Here is a 13,520-nt window from a genome sequence, read left to right on the forward strand (position 1 = left end):
TCTAGCACTCACAGTGGATAATCAAGAGCGATGGATGGACTTTCTGATCACCAACCTAGCATCCTTGGACTCCCCTGGCTACGGAAGGTAAATCCGGAGATTGATTGGGAGAAAGGACGACTTTCAGTAAAGCCTCCTTGAGTAACGATAGAAGAAGTCCCAGATGAGGAGATCTTGTACTCTCATCTAGCCGCCACTCACACAGAAACCCCGATCCTCGAACTCCCGGAACTGGAACCTCCCGCAGAAAACCCCTACATTGAGGTGCCACTAGAAGCAACCCTTGAACAGAGTGAATCAGCAGCGGTGGAAGAACCACCAATACACCGAATTCGAGCCAATCATAAAACTCGCCGGGCATGGGTAAAAGCAGGAATTCTAGAGGAACAGATAGAGGAAGTCTGGTGCGCCGCAGGATTCACTTACTCCCAGCAGCTAGCAGAGGAAGCCAACCGAGACAAACCCAGTAAAACCTTCGAAGAAATGGTCCCTGAGCAGTACCGCGATTTCAAGAAGGTTTTCTCAGAATCCGCCTCCGAACGATTACCTGCCCACCAACCTTGGGACCATGCGATTGATCTCGTACCTGGAGCACCGGCAACCATGCGTACCAAGATTTATCCCATGTCCCTAAATGAGCAGGAGGAGTTGGATCGTTTCCTAGAAGAAAACCTACGGAAAGGCTATATCGTTCCCTCAAAATCACCAATCTCATCACTGGTCTTCTTCGTAAAGAAGAAGGATGGGAAACTCCGTTTTGTACAAGACTACCGGAAACTGAACGAGTACACTGTGAAGAACCGATACCCTCTCCCATTAGTTGCTGACATTATTAGCCGACTTCAGGGAGCAAGATACTTCACGAAGTTTGATGTCCGCTGGGGTTACAATAACATACGGATTAAGAAGGGGCATGAATGGAAAGGCGCGTTTGCAACAACCCAAGGCTTGTTCGAGCCTAAGGTCATGTTCTTTGGTCTCACAAATTCCCCTGCCACGTTCCAAGCACTTATGAATGCTATATTTGCTGATCTCATTGCAGCCGGCAAGGTGGCAGTCTACCTAGATGACATCCTTATCTTCAGTAACGATCTCGAGGAATACCGACGAATGGTACAGGAAGTATTAACTCGGTTAGAAAAGCACGACCTCTACCTACGACCCGAAAAATGCGAATTTGAACAACAACAGATTGAATACCTCGGACTCATCATCTCAGAAGGGGAGGTGAGAATGGATCCAGTAAAAGTAGCGGCTGTTCGTGACTGGCCAGTCCCTACTAACCTTCGGGAACTACGAGGGTTCTTGGGATTTGCAAACTTCTACCGATGCTTTATCCGGAATTTTGCCAAAATAGCACGACCTCTGAACGACCTGACGAAGAAAGACACCAGCTTTACCTGGACCGACGCTCGACAGAAAGCATTTGATACCCTTCGAGAAGCCTTCATCTCCGCACCGATCCTTGCTCTATGGACACCAGACAGGCCTACTCGAATCGAGGTAGACGCATCAGGCTTTGCCACGGGAGGCGCCCTTATGCAGAAGCAAGACGATGGCCAATGGCATCCAGTAGCCTTCAGATCGGCATCCATGCAGCCAGCGGAACGGAACTACGAAATCTACGATTGAGAAATGCTTGCTATCATTGAAGCACTGAAGGATTGGAGGAACTTTCTAGAAGGACTCCCTCAACCATTCGACATCATTACGGACCATTCGAACCTCGAATTCTGGCGCACTGCACAAGACCTCACCCGCCGACAAGCCCGATGGGCCCTCTATCTGTCACGGTTTGACTTTCATATGATCCACCGCCCTGGTAGAGTAAACACCCAAGCTGATGCTCTCTCCCGCATGGCAGTTCATCATGTATCGGACAGCGATGATAACCGACAACAGACAGTCCTTAAACCTGGCCACTTCGTAAAAATTGCAGCTTCGATCCTACAGAACCCCTTAAGGGATCGTATCCGGAAAGCCTCAGAACGGGAGGCACAGGTATTGGAGGGTCTCAAAACAGTCAAAGAGCACGGACTACAGCGCTTGGCCAATGGGATAGCCGAATGGGAAGAAGACAATGGGTTGGTCTACTACCGAGGTCGAGTATACGTACCAGCAAACAACGACCTACGCACTGAGGTACTCCGTCAATGCCACGGCCATCCAACTGCAGGACACCCCGGACTACACAGGACACTCGACTTGGTCAGTACCCATTTCTGGTGGCCTATGTTGCGCTCTTTTGTGGAAAAATACGTTGAGGGATGCGAGGTTTGTGCCCGTAAGAAGATCCAGCGACACCCACGGGCCGTAACTCAACCATTAGATGTACCATCCGGTCTATGGGAAGAGGTAGGGGTTGACCTGATAACACAGCTACCTAACTCCCAAGGCTACGATGCTGTCTTGGTTTGCACAGACCTGTATGGAAAACAAATTCACGCTATTCCTTGCACCAGCTCCATCACAGCCGAAGGCGTTGCCGATATCTACTACCGAGAGATCTTCCGTCTCCATGGTCTTCCTCTTCACTTTAAATCCGACCGCGGACCCCAGTTTGCAGCTAAACTCATGCGATCCCTTCTCGCTAGGCTAGGAATTAAATCAGATCTAACCTCCGGATACCGTCCTCAGTCGAATGGCCAAACCGAACGAGCAAATCAGGAAGTAGAGAAATACATCCGCCTCTATGTAGGACGACGACAAGACGACTGGGCAGAGCACCTTCCCATGGCGGAGTTTGTGATTAACTCACGGACTCATTCTGCGCTAGGCATGTCCCCGTTCGAGCTAACCTACGGCTATCTTCCCCTGTTCAATATCCCAGTGGGCCAACGCAGCGGTATTCCAGCTGTGGATGACCGTATACGGATTCTCCGAGAAGCGCGACAAGATGCCGGAGCTGCCTTACACCTAGGAAAGAAACAACAGAAGGAGGGATACGAACGCGGGAAGCGGAAAGCTCATCAATTTAAAGTTGGAGACCTAGTCTGGCTCAGTGCAGAGGACATTAACCTTCAGCTTTCCAGTGAAAAGTTAGGAGATCGACAGCTTGGCCCTTATCGCATTCTGGAGAAAATTGGCCCTTTAGACTACCGCCTTGACCTTCCCCTATCCCTAGATTGCCTCCATCCCGTCTTCCATGTTGATAAACTATACCCCTGGAAAGGTAACTCCATTAATGGCGAAATACCAACACCACCAGAGCCGGTATACTTAGAGGATGAAGACGAACCGGAATACGAAGTAGAGGAGATCTTAGACAGCCAGGTTCGATGGAAGAAGTTGGAATATTTGGTTAAGTGGAAAGGTTACGACGCAGGGCACAACTCTTGGGAACCCGCAGCCAACCTCAGTCGAGCACCAAAAATTGTTTGGGCCTTTCATAAAAAACACCCAACAGCGGCAAAGCCTTGACCATCGAGGGCAATGGTCATAAGGAGGGGGGTAATGTCATAAAGTATGCAGCCCCTATCATTTTCCTTTTCTCACCGTCTCGACGCCTTTACTTGTACGATACATCATCCCATCACTGTCAAACCCCCATCGATTACTGATCCATTGATTACTGATCCACCTGACCCATCTTCTCCTTCTACTGGCTTCCGCCACCTTCCTTGTTCCTAAACTGTACAGTATTACATCGTTGTTTTTTCAGACCGGATTATGTATATATAGCCAACCCTCCACAGCCTGGTCCCTTATCTTGACCTCTCTGTCATTATCTGGGACCAGGTATGTGCTTACTTATTATTACCTATGACTACGATACTCAATATATCTCTGTCATTATCTGGGACCAGCCTGCCGCCGTTCTGCTTAGTCGCTCCGCCTTGCTGACCTGCTTAGTGGCTCCGCCTCACCGCCTTGCTTGGTCACTCCGCTTTCTTGCTCCGCTAGTCACTCCGCCTCTGCCGCTTCGTGACACCAGGCTTTGAATGCTATGAGAAAGGTCGCGAAAATATTAACAGTCAAGGATATTATGCTCGAGAGCCAGTCAAGAGTAGTGGAGCTTGCGATCTCGACACTGAGTTCGATGTTACCCCAGATACAATCAGCGACATTGACGCCTGCAGTGCCGAATAAGTACTATGTACTGTCTAAGTTTTACAAGTTCCAGCTACGCACCTATGTTGGCTATCATGAGAACTGCTAGAGAGATCTTCCAGAATTTTTCGTCTTGGAATAATATCCACGCTCTCCAAACAACGATGCAATCGCTCAAGAGAAGCTAGAAAAATATTTTCAGCTTCGGATAACATGGTAGTATCATATTGTTAAGAGGACCTCCAAAGGGTACTAACGTTCACTGTTGCAGCCCACGACGGCATATATTGCCATACCAAGGTTTTCCGATCGGCCGCTTCTATTTGAGCCACCAGGCCCTCTGATGAGGTTTTCACAAACGTATACCGGATATCGGTCACGTTGAATCCTCCAGAGTAGAAGACGTCCCAGGTGAAGCAAGTGAATATTACGAGCAGACAAACAAGTAGGATGGTCTGTGAACGTCCCCAGGTTCTTCTCCTGTTGACATATTGTCAAAAATATTGATCAGAGCTCTGGTGTTGGAGTTTACACACCTGAGAGATACAACGGCAATAATCGTTCCCAAAACAAATGCTCCTGAGAAGAATCAATATTCGTATGTACTTGTGCTTTCCCCGCCATGAAATCCATGCACCATACCCGGTGACAGTTACTATCAGATTGACGGTGTTGAAGAACACGATTTGGGCTACGGAGAACACCGCCTCTTGCTCGTCGGGAGTCATTCCGAGTAGCAGAATAAGAGTAGACACCAGCAGTGAGACGGAGGGAGGGTAAAGTCAAAAAAAGAACGGAGATTTATATCATCCGCGTGCTTCTAAATTAGTCTTAGCGTCAGGATAAGCTACATAGGATGACATTGTTTACTGTTTTTGGTGAGGCCCCATCACACGGTGGATTGTCGTATAGTTAATTCGCTGTCATTACACAAATCTCAGCAGAAGAACATAGATAGGATCCGTCCATCTTATATGCAGTGAGAAGCACTGAGCAGGAGCATTATGGAGGAGCGTTATGGGCGTCAACGAGACAACCTTGGAGTGGAGAGTGATACATCGCCTTTTTTCGTGCCTCTTGATCAGAGAATTAAACCATCAATCAACAACACGAACCAGCCACAGGAGGTCACAGATCAAAGGGTATCCGTCAATCCCTGAGCCTAAGGGAGAATGGAAACAGGATTATTTCGTATCGAGCATGACGCGTGAGGCCCTGTGAAGCCCCGTGATTGTCTACACAGGGGGTTCTTTGGCTCCCGAAAATGCAAGCTTGATATTCAAGCTCAAGTCCCCATATACATAGAGTCAGAATCTAGCGGCTAAAACAGTTATTCAAAGCATAAAGCAAACTGGTAAAACTCTTCCCGTGAGCATGATGCTTGTCCTAAAGCTTGGAAGAAAAGCTAATGTAGAGGACATTCGTCAAGCTCTCAGATGATATATTATAACGGTGCAGAAAATAGGCAGAAAATACAAACCATTTTGCTCAATACACATAGTAAAGACGCAAAAACAACCTCCGGATCGTCACAGAATCCGAATACGCTTGGTGATTTTTCTACAGAAGACATCATCTGAAGATGAGCAGATCTTTCCTGGACTTGGATTCTGTTGGGCTGAAAGAGGCTCAGGAGTTAGTACTAGTCAGTACTCAAAGTCAGATTACTGAGAGTTATGCGACGATAGTAGGTGGCTTTATGCCCGATGTCAACTTGGACATCGGGCATTTACTATCCCAAATTCCCAGGCCACGTTGCGTGACAAAACGACTTTTTTTCGTTCTCCTTCTCTCTCTGTTATCTCTCTTTACTGTTTTCCCACTCTTTGTCCTCCCGATCCACTTTATCTGCCTGAACTTGAAGGCGGTAAGAATGACGACGGTTCTCATAAAACCGAAAAAGGCAAATGGGGAGGGGGTTGAGATTCAGGATTCGTAGTTGTAATACTGAGCGCCAGCTGATCCAGATGTGAGGAAGAGACCGAAAATTGACCTTGTTCGTTCCGTTTCACTATTGGCATTGCGGGTCTCAGTACTGATACTGATGCGGAGGGAGCAGGAGGCAATTGGTTTAATTGTGACATAGCCCCCATGAGAGGAATCCCTCTCCGTTCTACTGTCAATTTGAAAAGGTATAATGACCGATTTCGGCCTCGTCTGAATATCCTACGAAGTCTGAGTATCCTGAACGTCTTGACGTCCTCGACCCAGGTCTAAATGATGGCGGAAATTCGATGCCACGTCGAGAAGAAGAGCGTGAATGTAATTGAGGATGTGGATGAGTTTCTTCTTCTGGATGACTCTCCGAGTTGTTGGGATGCGGATGTGTGAACAACGGCTCTGGTTGTGCTTGAGACTCTGGCTGCGAAGGAATTACAGGCATCCCATGCACGCCAGACATCGATGTCCTTGCAGATAGAATGGACATCGTGGACATCGTGGACGCTGTCTAGGGCAAGGCACTGTATTCCGAATATGGTAAGTATCCTCCATCGTTGGACTCGTCTGGCTCCGGTATTTTCGATGGTTGGGTGGCATTCCGACGTAGAACAGGGTCAACGTTAGCAACACATCCATCTCGCTCTCGACCACCTGTAACGCGCTCCGGAGGGACTCCCTTTGGCTTGTGCTTCTCTCAACTCTTCCTTGAGATCTTGTTGTTGTCGCTGAAGCTTCGATTCGGTTTCAGCGCAAAGTTTGCGTTCAGTTGCGACCATGTTGTTTGCCTAAGCAGAGCAAGGGTAAGTAAGAATACGTAAAAACATAATTCGGTAAAAAAGGAAGTGGTGCGACAAATGTCCGAAAGGAAATCAATGATGATAGTGAGAAACCTACCTCCTCGAACAATGCCTGACTTAAGCTCTCTGATTCTGCCTCCAGTTCCTCCTTCTCTTTCTTAACTTTTCCTGCTTTTTTCCCCTCTTCGCTTTCTCTACATCCAGCTTGGCATCAATAGAAGTTCTATATTGTGTAAAGTAGTCAGTATCAATATAGAGAGGTTTTGCCTGGGGGCGAAGCCCCGCGCGGGTGGGCAACACACCGTGGAGCATCTGAGCTGTAATGAACTTACTAGCTAGATAATAGATGAGTAAAGGGCGGGTGGGTGGCTGACGACAAAATATGAAGCTGTAAGAGGTCTGGCGGAGCGAATGGGCGCCTAATGGCACTCATTGCCACTGCTTCTCGGACCCGGGACTTTCTGTTCCTCCTGTAGCTGGTAAGTATACAGTTCGCACCTGTTGATATTCACCTAAATTTGTGATTCATAAAATTTGTGTTCCGGAATTGTCACGAAGCGGCAGAGGCGGAGTGACTAGCGGAGCAGGAAGCGGGGTGACTAAGCCAGGCAGTGAGGCGGAGCGACTAAGCGGAGCGGAGGCGAACTGGTCCCAGATAATGACAGAGATATATTGAGTATCGTAGTCATAGGTAATAATAAGTAAGCACATACCTGGTCCCAGATAATGACAGAGAGGTCAAGATAAGGGACCAGGCTGTGGAGGGTTGGCTATATATACATAATCTAGTCTGCGAGAAACAACGATGTAATACTGTACAGTTCAGGGGCAAGGAAGGAGGCGGAAGCCGATAGAAAGAGAAGGTGGGTCAGGTGGATCAGTAATAGATAGATCAGTAATCGATGGAGATTGACAGCGATGGGATGATGTATTGTACAAGTAAAGGCGTCGAGACGGTGAGAAAGGGAAAATGATAGGGGCTGCGTACTTTATGACATTACCCCCCTCCTTATGACCATTGCCCTCGATGGTCAAGGTTTTGCCGCTGTCGGATGTTTTTTGTGAAAGGCCCGAACAATTTTTGGTGCCCGGCTGAGGTTGGGTGCGGGTTCCCAAGAGTTGTGTCCTGCATCGTAACCTTTCCATTTTACTAGATATTCCAACTTCTTCCATCGTACCCGACTGTCCAAGATCTCCTCCACTTCATATTCCGGTTCATCTTCATCTTCTAAGTACACCGGCTCTGGTGGTGTTGGTATTTCGCCATTGATGGGGTTACCTTTCCATGGATATAGTTTGTCGACATGGAAGACAGGATGAAGGCGGTCTAATGACAAGGGAAGGTCAAGGCGGTAATCCAGAGGTCCGACTTTCTCCAGAATACGGTAAGGTCCTAGCTGTCGGTCTCCTAGTTTTTCACTGGATAGCTGCAGGTTAATGTCCTCCGCACTTAGCCAAACTAGGTCCCCAACTTTGAATTGATGCGCTTTTTGCTTCCCACGTTCGTATCCCTCCTTTTGTTGCTTCTTTCCTAGATGTAAGGCAGCTCCAGCATCCTGTCGCGCTTCTCGGAGAATCCGTATGCGGTCATCCACTGCTGGAATGCCGCTGCGTTGACCAACCGGGATATTGAACAGGGGAAGGTATCCGTAGGTTAACTCGAACGGGGACATGCCTAGGGCCGAGTGAGTCCGTGAGTTAATCACAAACTCCGCCATGGGGAGGTGTTCTGCCCAGTCATCTTGTCGTCGTCCCACATAGAGGCGGATGTATTTTTCCACTTCCTGATTTGCGCGTTCAGTTTGGCCATTGGACTGAGGACGATATCCGGAGGTTATAATTCCCAGTCTAGCGAGGAGGGATCGCATGAGTTTAGCTGCGAACTGAGGTCCGCGGTCGGATTTGAAGTGGAGGGGAAGACCATGGAGACGGAAGATTTCTCGGTAATAGATATCGGCGACACCTTCGGCTGTAATGGAGCTGGTGCAAGGAATAGCATGGATTTGTTTTCCATACAGGTCTGTACAGACCAAGACTGCGTCGTATCCCTGGGAGTTAGGCAATTGTGTTATCAGGTCGACCCCTACCTCTTCCCATAGGCCGGATGGTACATCCAGTGGTTGAGTCACAGCTCGTGGGTGCCGTTGGATCTTCTTGCGGGCGCAAATCTCGCATCCCTCAACGTATTTCTCCACAAAAGAACGCAGTGTCGGCCACCAGAAGTGGGTGCTGACCAGGTCAAGTGTCCCATGTAATCCGGGATGTCCAGCAGTTGGATGATCATGGCATTGACGGAGTACCTCGGTGCGTAGATTGTTGTCTGCTGGTACATATACCCGGCCCCGGTAATAGACCAACCCGTTGTCCTCCTCCCATTCAGCTATCCCATTGGCCAAGCGTTGTAACCCGTGCTTCTTGACTGTTTCCAGACCTTCCAGTACTTGTGCTTCCCGTTCTGAGGCTTTCCGAATACGATCCTCTAGGGGGTTCTGTAGGATTGAAGCGGCGATTTTGGTGAAGTGGCCAGGTTTAAGGACGGTCTGTTGCTGATTGTCATCGCTATCTGATACATGATGTACTGCCATACGAGAAAGAGCATCAGCTTGGGTGTTTACTCGGCCAGGACGGTGGATCATATGAAAATCAAACCGTGATAGATAGAGGGCCCATCGGGCTTGTCGACGGGTAAGGTCTTGTGCTGTGCGCCAGAATTCGAGGTTGGAGTGGTCGGTGATAATGTCGAATGGTTGTGGAAGTCCTTCCAGGAAATTCCTCCAGTCCTTCAATGCTTCAATGATGGCAAGCATCTCCCGATCATATATTTCATAGTTCCGTTCTGCTGGCTGCATGGATGCCGATCTGAAGGCTACCGGGTGCCACTGACCATCGTCTTGCTTCTGCATGAGGGCGCCTCCCGTAGCAAAGCCTGATGCATCTACCTCAATTCGAGTGGGCCGATCTGGCGCCCATAGAGCAAGGATTGGTGCGGAGATGAAGGCCTCTCGAAGGGTGTCAAATGCCTCCTGTTGTGTACCAGTCCAGTTAAAGCTGGTATCCTTCTTGGTTAGGTCGTTCAAAGGTCGAGCTATTCTTGCAAAATTTCGGATAAAGCGCCGGTAGAAGTTTGCAAACCCCAAAAATCCTCGCAGTTCCCAGAGGTTGGTAGGGACTGGCCAGTCACGAACAGCCGCTACTTTGACCGGATCCATTCTCACCTCCCCTTCTGAAATGATAAGTCCCAGGTATTCGATCTGTTGCTGTTCAAATTCACACTTCTCTGGGCGCAAATAGAGGTCGTGCTTTTCTAGTCGCGTTAATACTTCCCGTACCACTTGTCGGTGTTCCTTGAGGTCGTTACTGAATATGAGGATGTCGTCTAGGTAGACTGCCACCTTGCCAGCTGCAATGAGATCAGCAAATATCGCATTCATAAGTGCTTGGAATGTGGCAGGGGAATTCGTGAGACCGAAGAACATAACGTTAGGCTCGAACAAGCCCCGAGTTGTTGCAAATGCGCCTTTCCATTCATGCCCCTTCTTAATCCGCACATTATTGTAGCCCCAGCGAACGTCAAACTTGGTGAAATATCGCGCTCCCTGAAGCCGGCTAATGATATCAGCAACTAATGGGAGAGGGTATCGGTTCTTCACAGTATACTCATTCAGTTTCCGGTAGTCCTGTACGAAACGGAGTTTCCCATCCTTCTTCTTCACGAAGAAGACTGGAGATGAGATGGGTGACTTCGAGGGAACGATGTAGCCTTTCCGTAGGTTTTCTTCTAGAAAGCGGTCGAGTTCCTCCTGCTCGTTCAAGGACATTGGGTAGATCTTTGTCCGCATGGTTGCTGGTGCTCCGGGTACAAGATCGATAGCGTGATCCCAGGGCTGATGGGCAGGTAATCGCTCAGAGGCAGATTCAGAGAAAACCTTCTTGAAGTCTCGGTACTGCTCAGGGACCATCTCCTCAAAGGTTTTAATGGGTTTATCGCGGTTAGCCTCCTCTGCTAGTTGTTGAGAATATGTGAACCCTGCTGAGCACCATACTTCCTCTGTTTGTTCTTCCAATATCCCCGCTTTCACCCATGCCCGACGCGTTTTGTGATTGGCTCGTATTCGGTGTATTGGGGATTCCTCCGTTGCTGTTATGATTTCATTCTCCTCTAGGTCTGCCTCAGTGTGATTGGGTTCACGTTGGGATCCTTCGTTCAGGAGTTCCTGGATTGGACTATCGGTAGTAGACGCCACTAGGTGAGGGTGTAAAGTCTGCTCATCTTCTACTTCCTCTATATGTACCCGGGGTGGCTTTACTAAAAGTCGTCCCTTCTCCCAGTCAATCTCTGCATTTACCTTCCGTAACCAGGGGAGTCCGAGAATAATATCCTCTCCTCCTAAGTTTGTGATCAGGAAATCCATCCATCGCTCCTGGTTATCCACTGTGAGTGCTAAGCGTGCAAAGTGGGTGATTCGCCCGGCTCGGTTAGGTGTACCATCGATATTGAATACATCGATTGGTTTATGGAGGGGTGCGCAGGTTACGTGATTTCTGGTGGCAAAGTCTTGGTTTAAAAACAGGGTGGTAGCTCCACAGTCTACCATGGCTGCGGTTGTTATACTATGGTTCCTTCCTCTCAGTTTCGCATGAATTCGGAAATGTGGGGAGCTGGAATTTAATTCCCAAATAGATGATATTGTACATGATGGGAGCGAGTCATATGAAGAGGTAGCGAACATAGTAAACTGATTATGGGGTACTCTCGGTGCAGCCGGAGCGGGTACCCTCTTTAAAAACCCTGCTGAAAACCAGAGGACGGAGGAGACATGGCATTAGCACGGTCCAACAATTCCCTTATTTGTCCAATTTGGGTGGAGAAGTCCTGATTAGCGGGGCTCGGTATAGCAGGTCCAGCGACAGGTGTTGGGATTGAGGCGGCAATCTGAACTGATTCATTTGGGAATAAGGTAAATGGTGCCGCCGTGGCTGAGATCTGCTGACGGCGAGGCTGTTGGCGTCGGCCACGGTCGCGACTAAGTCCCATGAACTTGTCCTGACAGACGGATTCTAGGTGTCCCTGGCGTCCACAGTATCGGCAGGTAGTCTCCTTGTGTTGGCAATTCTGCTTAACATGGCCTTGAGCTCCACAACCAAAACATCGTCCGCGCATACGGGCAAGGAAGGCCTCCCTGCTATTCCCAGTGCTGGTATGAGTAGCATCAATGTCCATGGCGTGAGGGTCGGCAGGGGTAATGTGAGCGGTGTGTGCGGGAGCGTGTCCGGTGTTTCGGCCGGTCATGGTGGGATCATGCAGGTAGACATCCACCGATATGGCTCGTTTGATTGCCTCTTTCAAAGTCGGAGCGATTCCTTGGGCGATGTTTACGATGATAAGGTGTTGTCGGATCTCCGGAAGTAAGGCGGTGAAGAAGCGTTCCCGTAAATCAATATCAGACATTTCAGTCCGATCTCCGATATCCTTGAACTTCTGGGCAAATTCTGCAACTGTCTGCCCTTTACTTTGTCTGAGGTTCTTGATCTCGCTACGGGCTTCCATACCTGGGTCCATTGGTTCAAACCGCTGGCTAAATTCCTTCAAGAACGTATCCCAGTTTCCTCCGAAAGGGGGATTCTCTGCACTGAAGTGTAACAGATGGGGAGTTGCCCAATCTCCAGCACTTTCTGTGAAGAAGCCCAGGGCGGACTTGATCAGTTTAACTTGGCTCTTGGCGAGATCCGGTTGTTCTGACGCCCAATTTTGGAACTGAGCCATGAAGCGACGAGCTTCAGCACCATCTTTACCCTTGAAGACCTCGGGTTTGTTCATGCTTGACTTGGAGGATGAGCGTTCCTCCATGGCTGTAGCAAGGCTGGCTACTTGTCTGATGAGCTGAGCCATGAGATCCTCAGCAGAGGTATTTGGGGCAGGCGGGACAGGAGTCGACATGATGGGAGTAGGCAATCGGGGTTGGGGAATTGGCAGGAAGGTTATATTGCTCACAGTGAGTGGCTCTCGGATCGAGTTCGAAAGGGCGTTGGGGCAAGGTTGAGACTGGCAATCACGCCAAGTATCATTGTTGTTGTGGGCGTGAGCTTGGTCTCTGGGGTCAAGTGCGTGCGGGAGTGTGGAGCAGTCTATACTGGCAGCAGGTGTTTCAGGATCGGGCGGGACTGGGGAAGACGTGGTGTCTACGGATCCTGCAAGGACAACCTTATCGGTAGGCTGTCAGTGCAGTAATGGATCTTGACCTAATGTCATGAAGCGGCAGAGGCGGAGTGACTAGCGGAGCAGGAAGCGGGGTGACTAAGCCAGGCAGTGAGGCGGAGCGACTAAGCAGGTGAGTGAGGCGGAGCGACTAAGCGGAGCGGAGGCGAACTGGTCCCAGATAATGACAGAGATATATTGAGTATCGTAGTCATAGGTAATAATAAGTAAGCACATACTTGGTCCCAGATAATGACAGAGAGGTCAAGATAAGGGACCAGGCTGTGGAGGGTTGGCTATATATACATAATCTAGTCTGCAAGAAACAACGATGTAATACTGTACAGTTCAGGGGCAAGGAAGGAGGTGGAAGCCGATAGAAAGAGAAGGTGGGTCAGGTGGATCAGTAATAGATAGATCAGTAATCGATGGAGATTGACAGCGATGGGATGATGTATTGTACAAGTAAAGGCGTCGAGACGGTGAGAAAGGGAAAATGATAGGGGCTGCGTAATGATAGGGGCTGCGTACTTTAT

At 49.1% G+C, this 13,520-nt stretch overlaps 2 protein-coding genes across 2 annotated transcripts; both read right to left on the reverse strand.

Annotated features, from left to right (window-relative positions):
* Positions 1 to 3,903: 3,903 nt before the first annotated feature.
* C8R40DRAFT_1178230 (uncharacterized protein) lies at positions 3,904 to 4,778 on the reverse strand (the record flags this gene model as incomplete). The annotated part of the gene is made up of 5 exons (XM_046232836.1): positions 3,904 to 4,073; positions 4,132 to 4,234; positions 4,308 to 4,530; positions 4,587 to 4,629; positions 4,688 to 4,778. The coding sequence occupies 5 exons, from the start codon at positions 4,776 to 4,778 to the stop codon at positions 3,904 to 3,906; spliced, it is 630 nt and encodes a 209-aa protein (XP_046079208.1).
* Positions 4,779 to 5,936: 1,158 nt separating this feature from the next.
* C8R40DRAFT_1178231 (uncharacterized protein) lies at positions 5,937 to 6,487 on the reverse strand (the record flags this gene model as incomplete). The annotated part of the gene is made up of 2 exons (XM_046232837.1): positions 5,937 to 6,163; positions 6,193 to 6,487. 2 exons carry the CDS (start codon positions 6,485 to 6,487, stop codon positions 5,937 to 5,939), a joined length of 522 nt encoding a protein of 173 aa, XP_046079209.1.
* Between the last annotated feature and the right edge of the window lie 7,033 nt (positions 6,488 to 13,520).

This window comes from Lentinula edodes (assembly GCF_021015755.1).
Source record: "Lentinula edodes strain Le(Bin) 0899 ss11 chromosome Unknown C8R40scaffold_77, whole genome shotgun sequence".
Classification (NCBI taxonomy): domain Eukaryota; kingdom Fungi; phylum Basidiomycota; class Agaricomycetes; order Agaricales; family Omphalotaceae; genus Lentinula; species Lentinula edodes.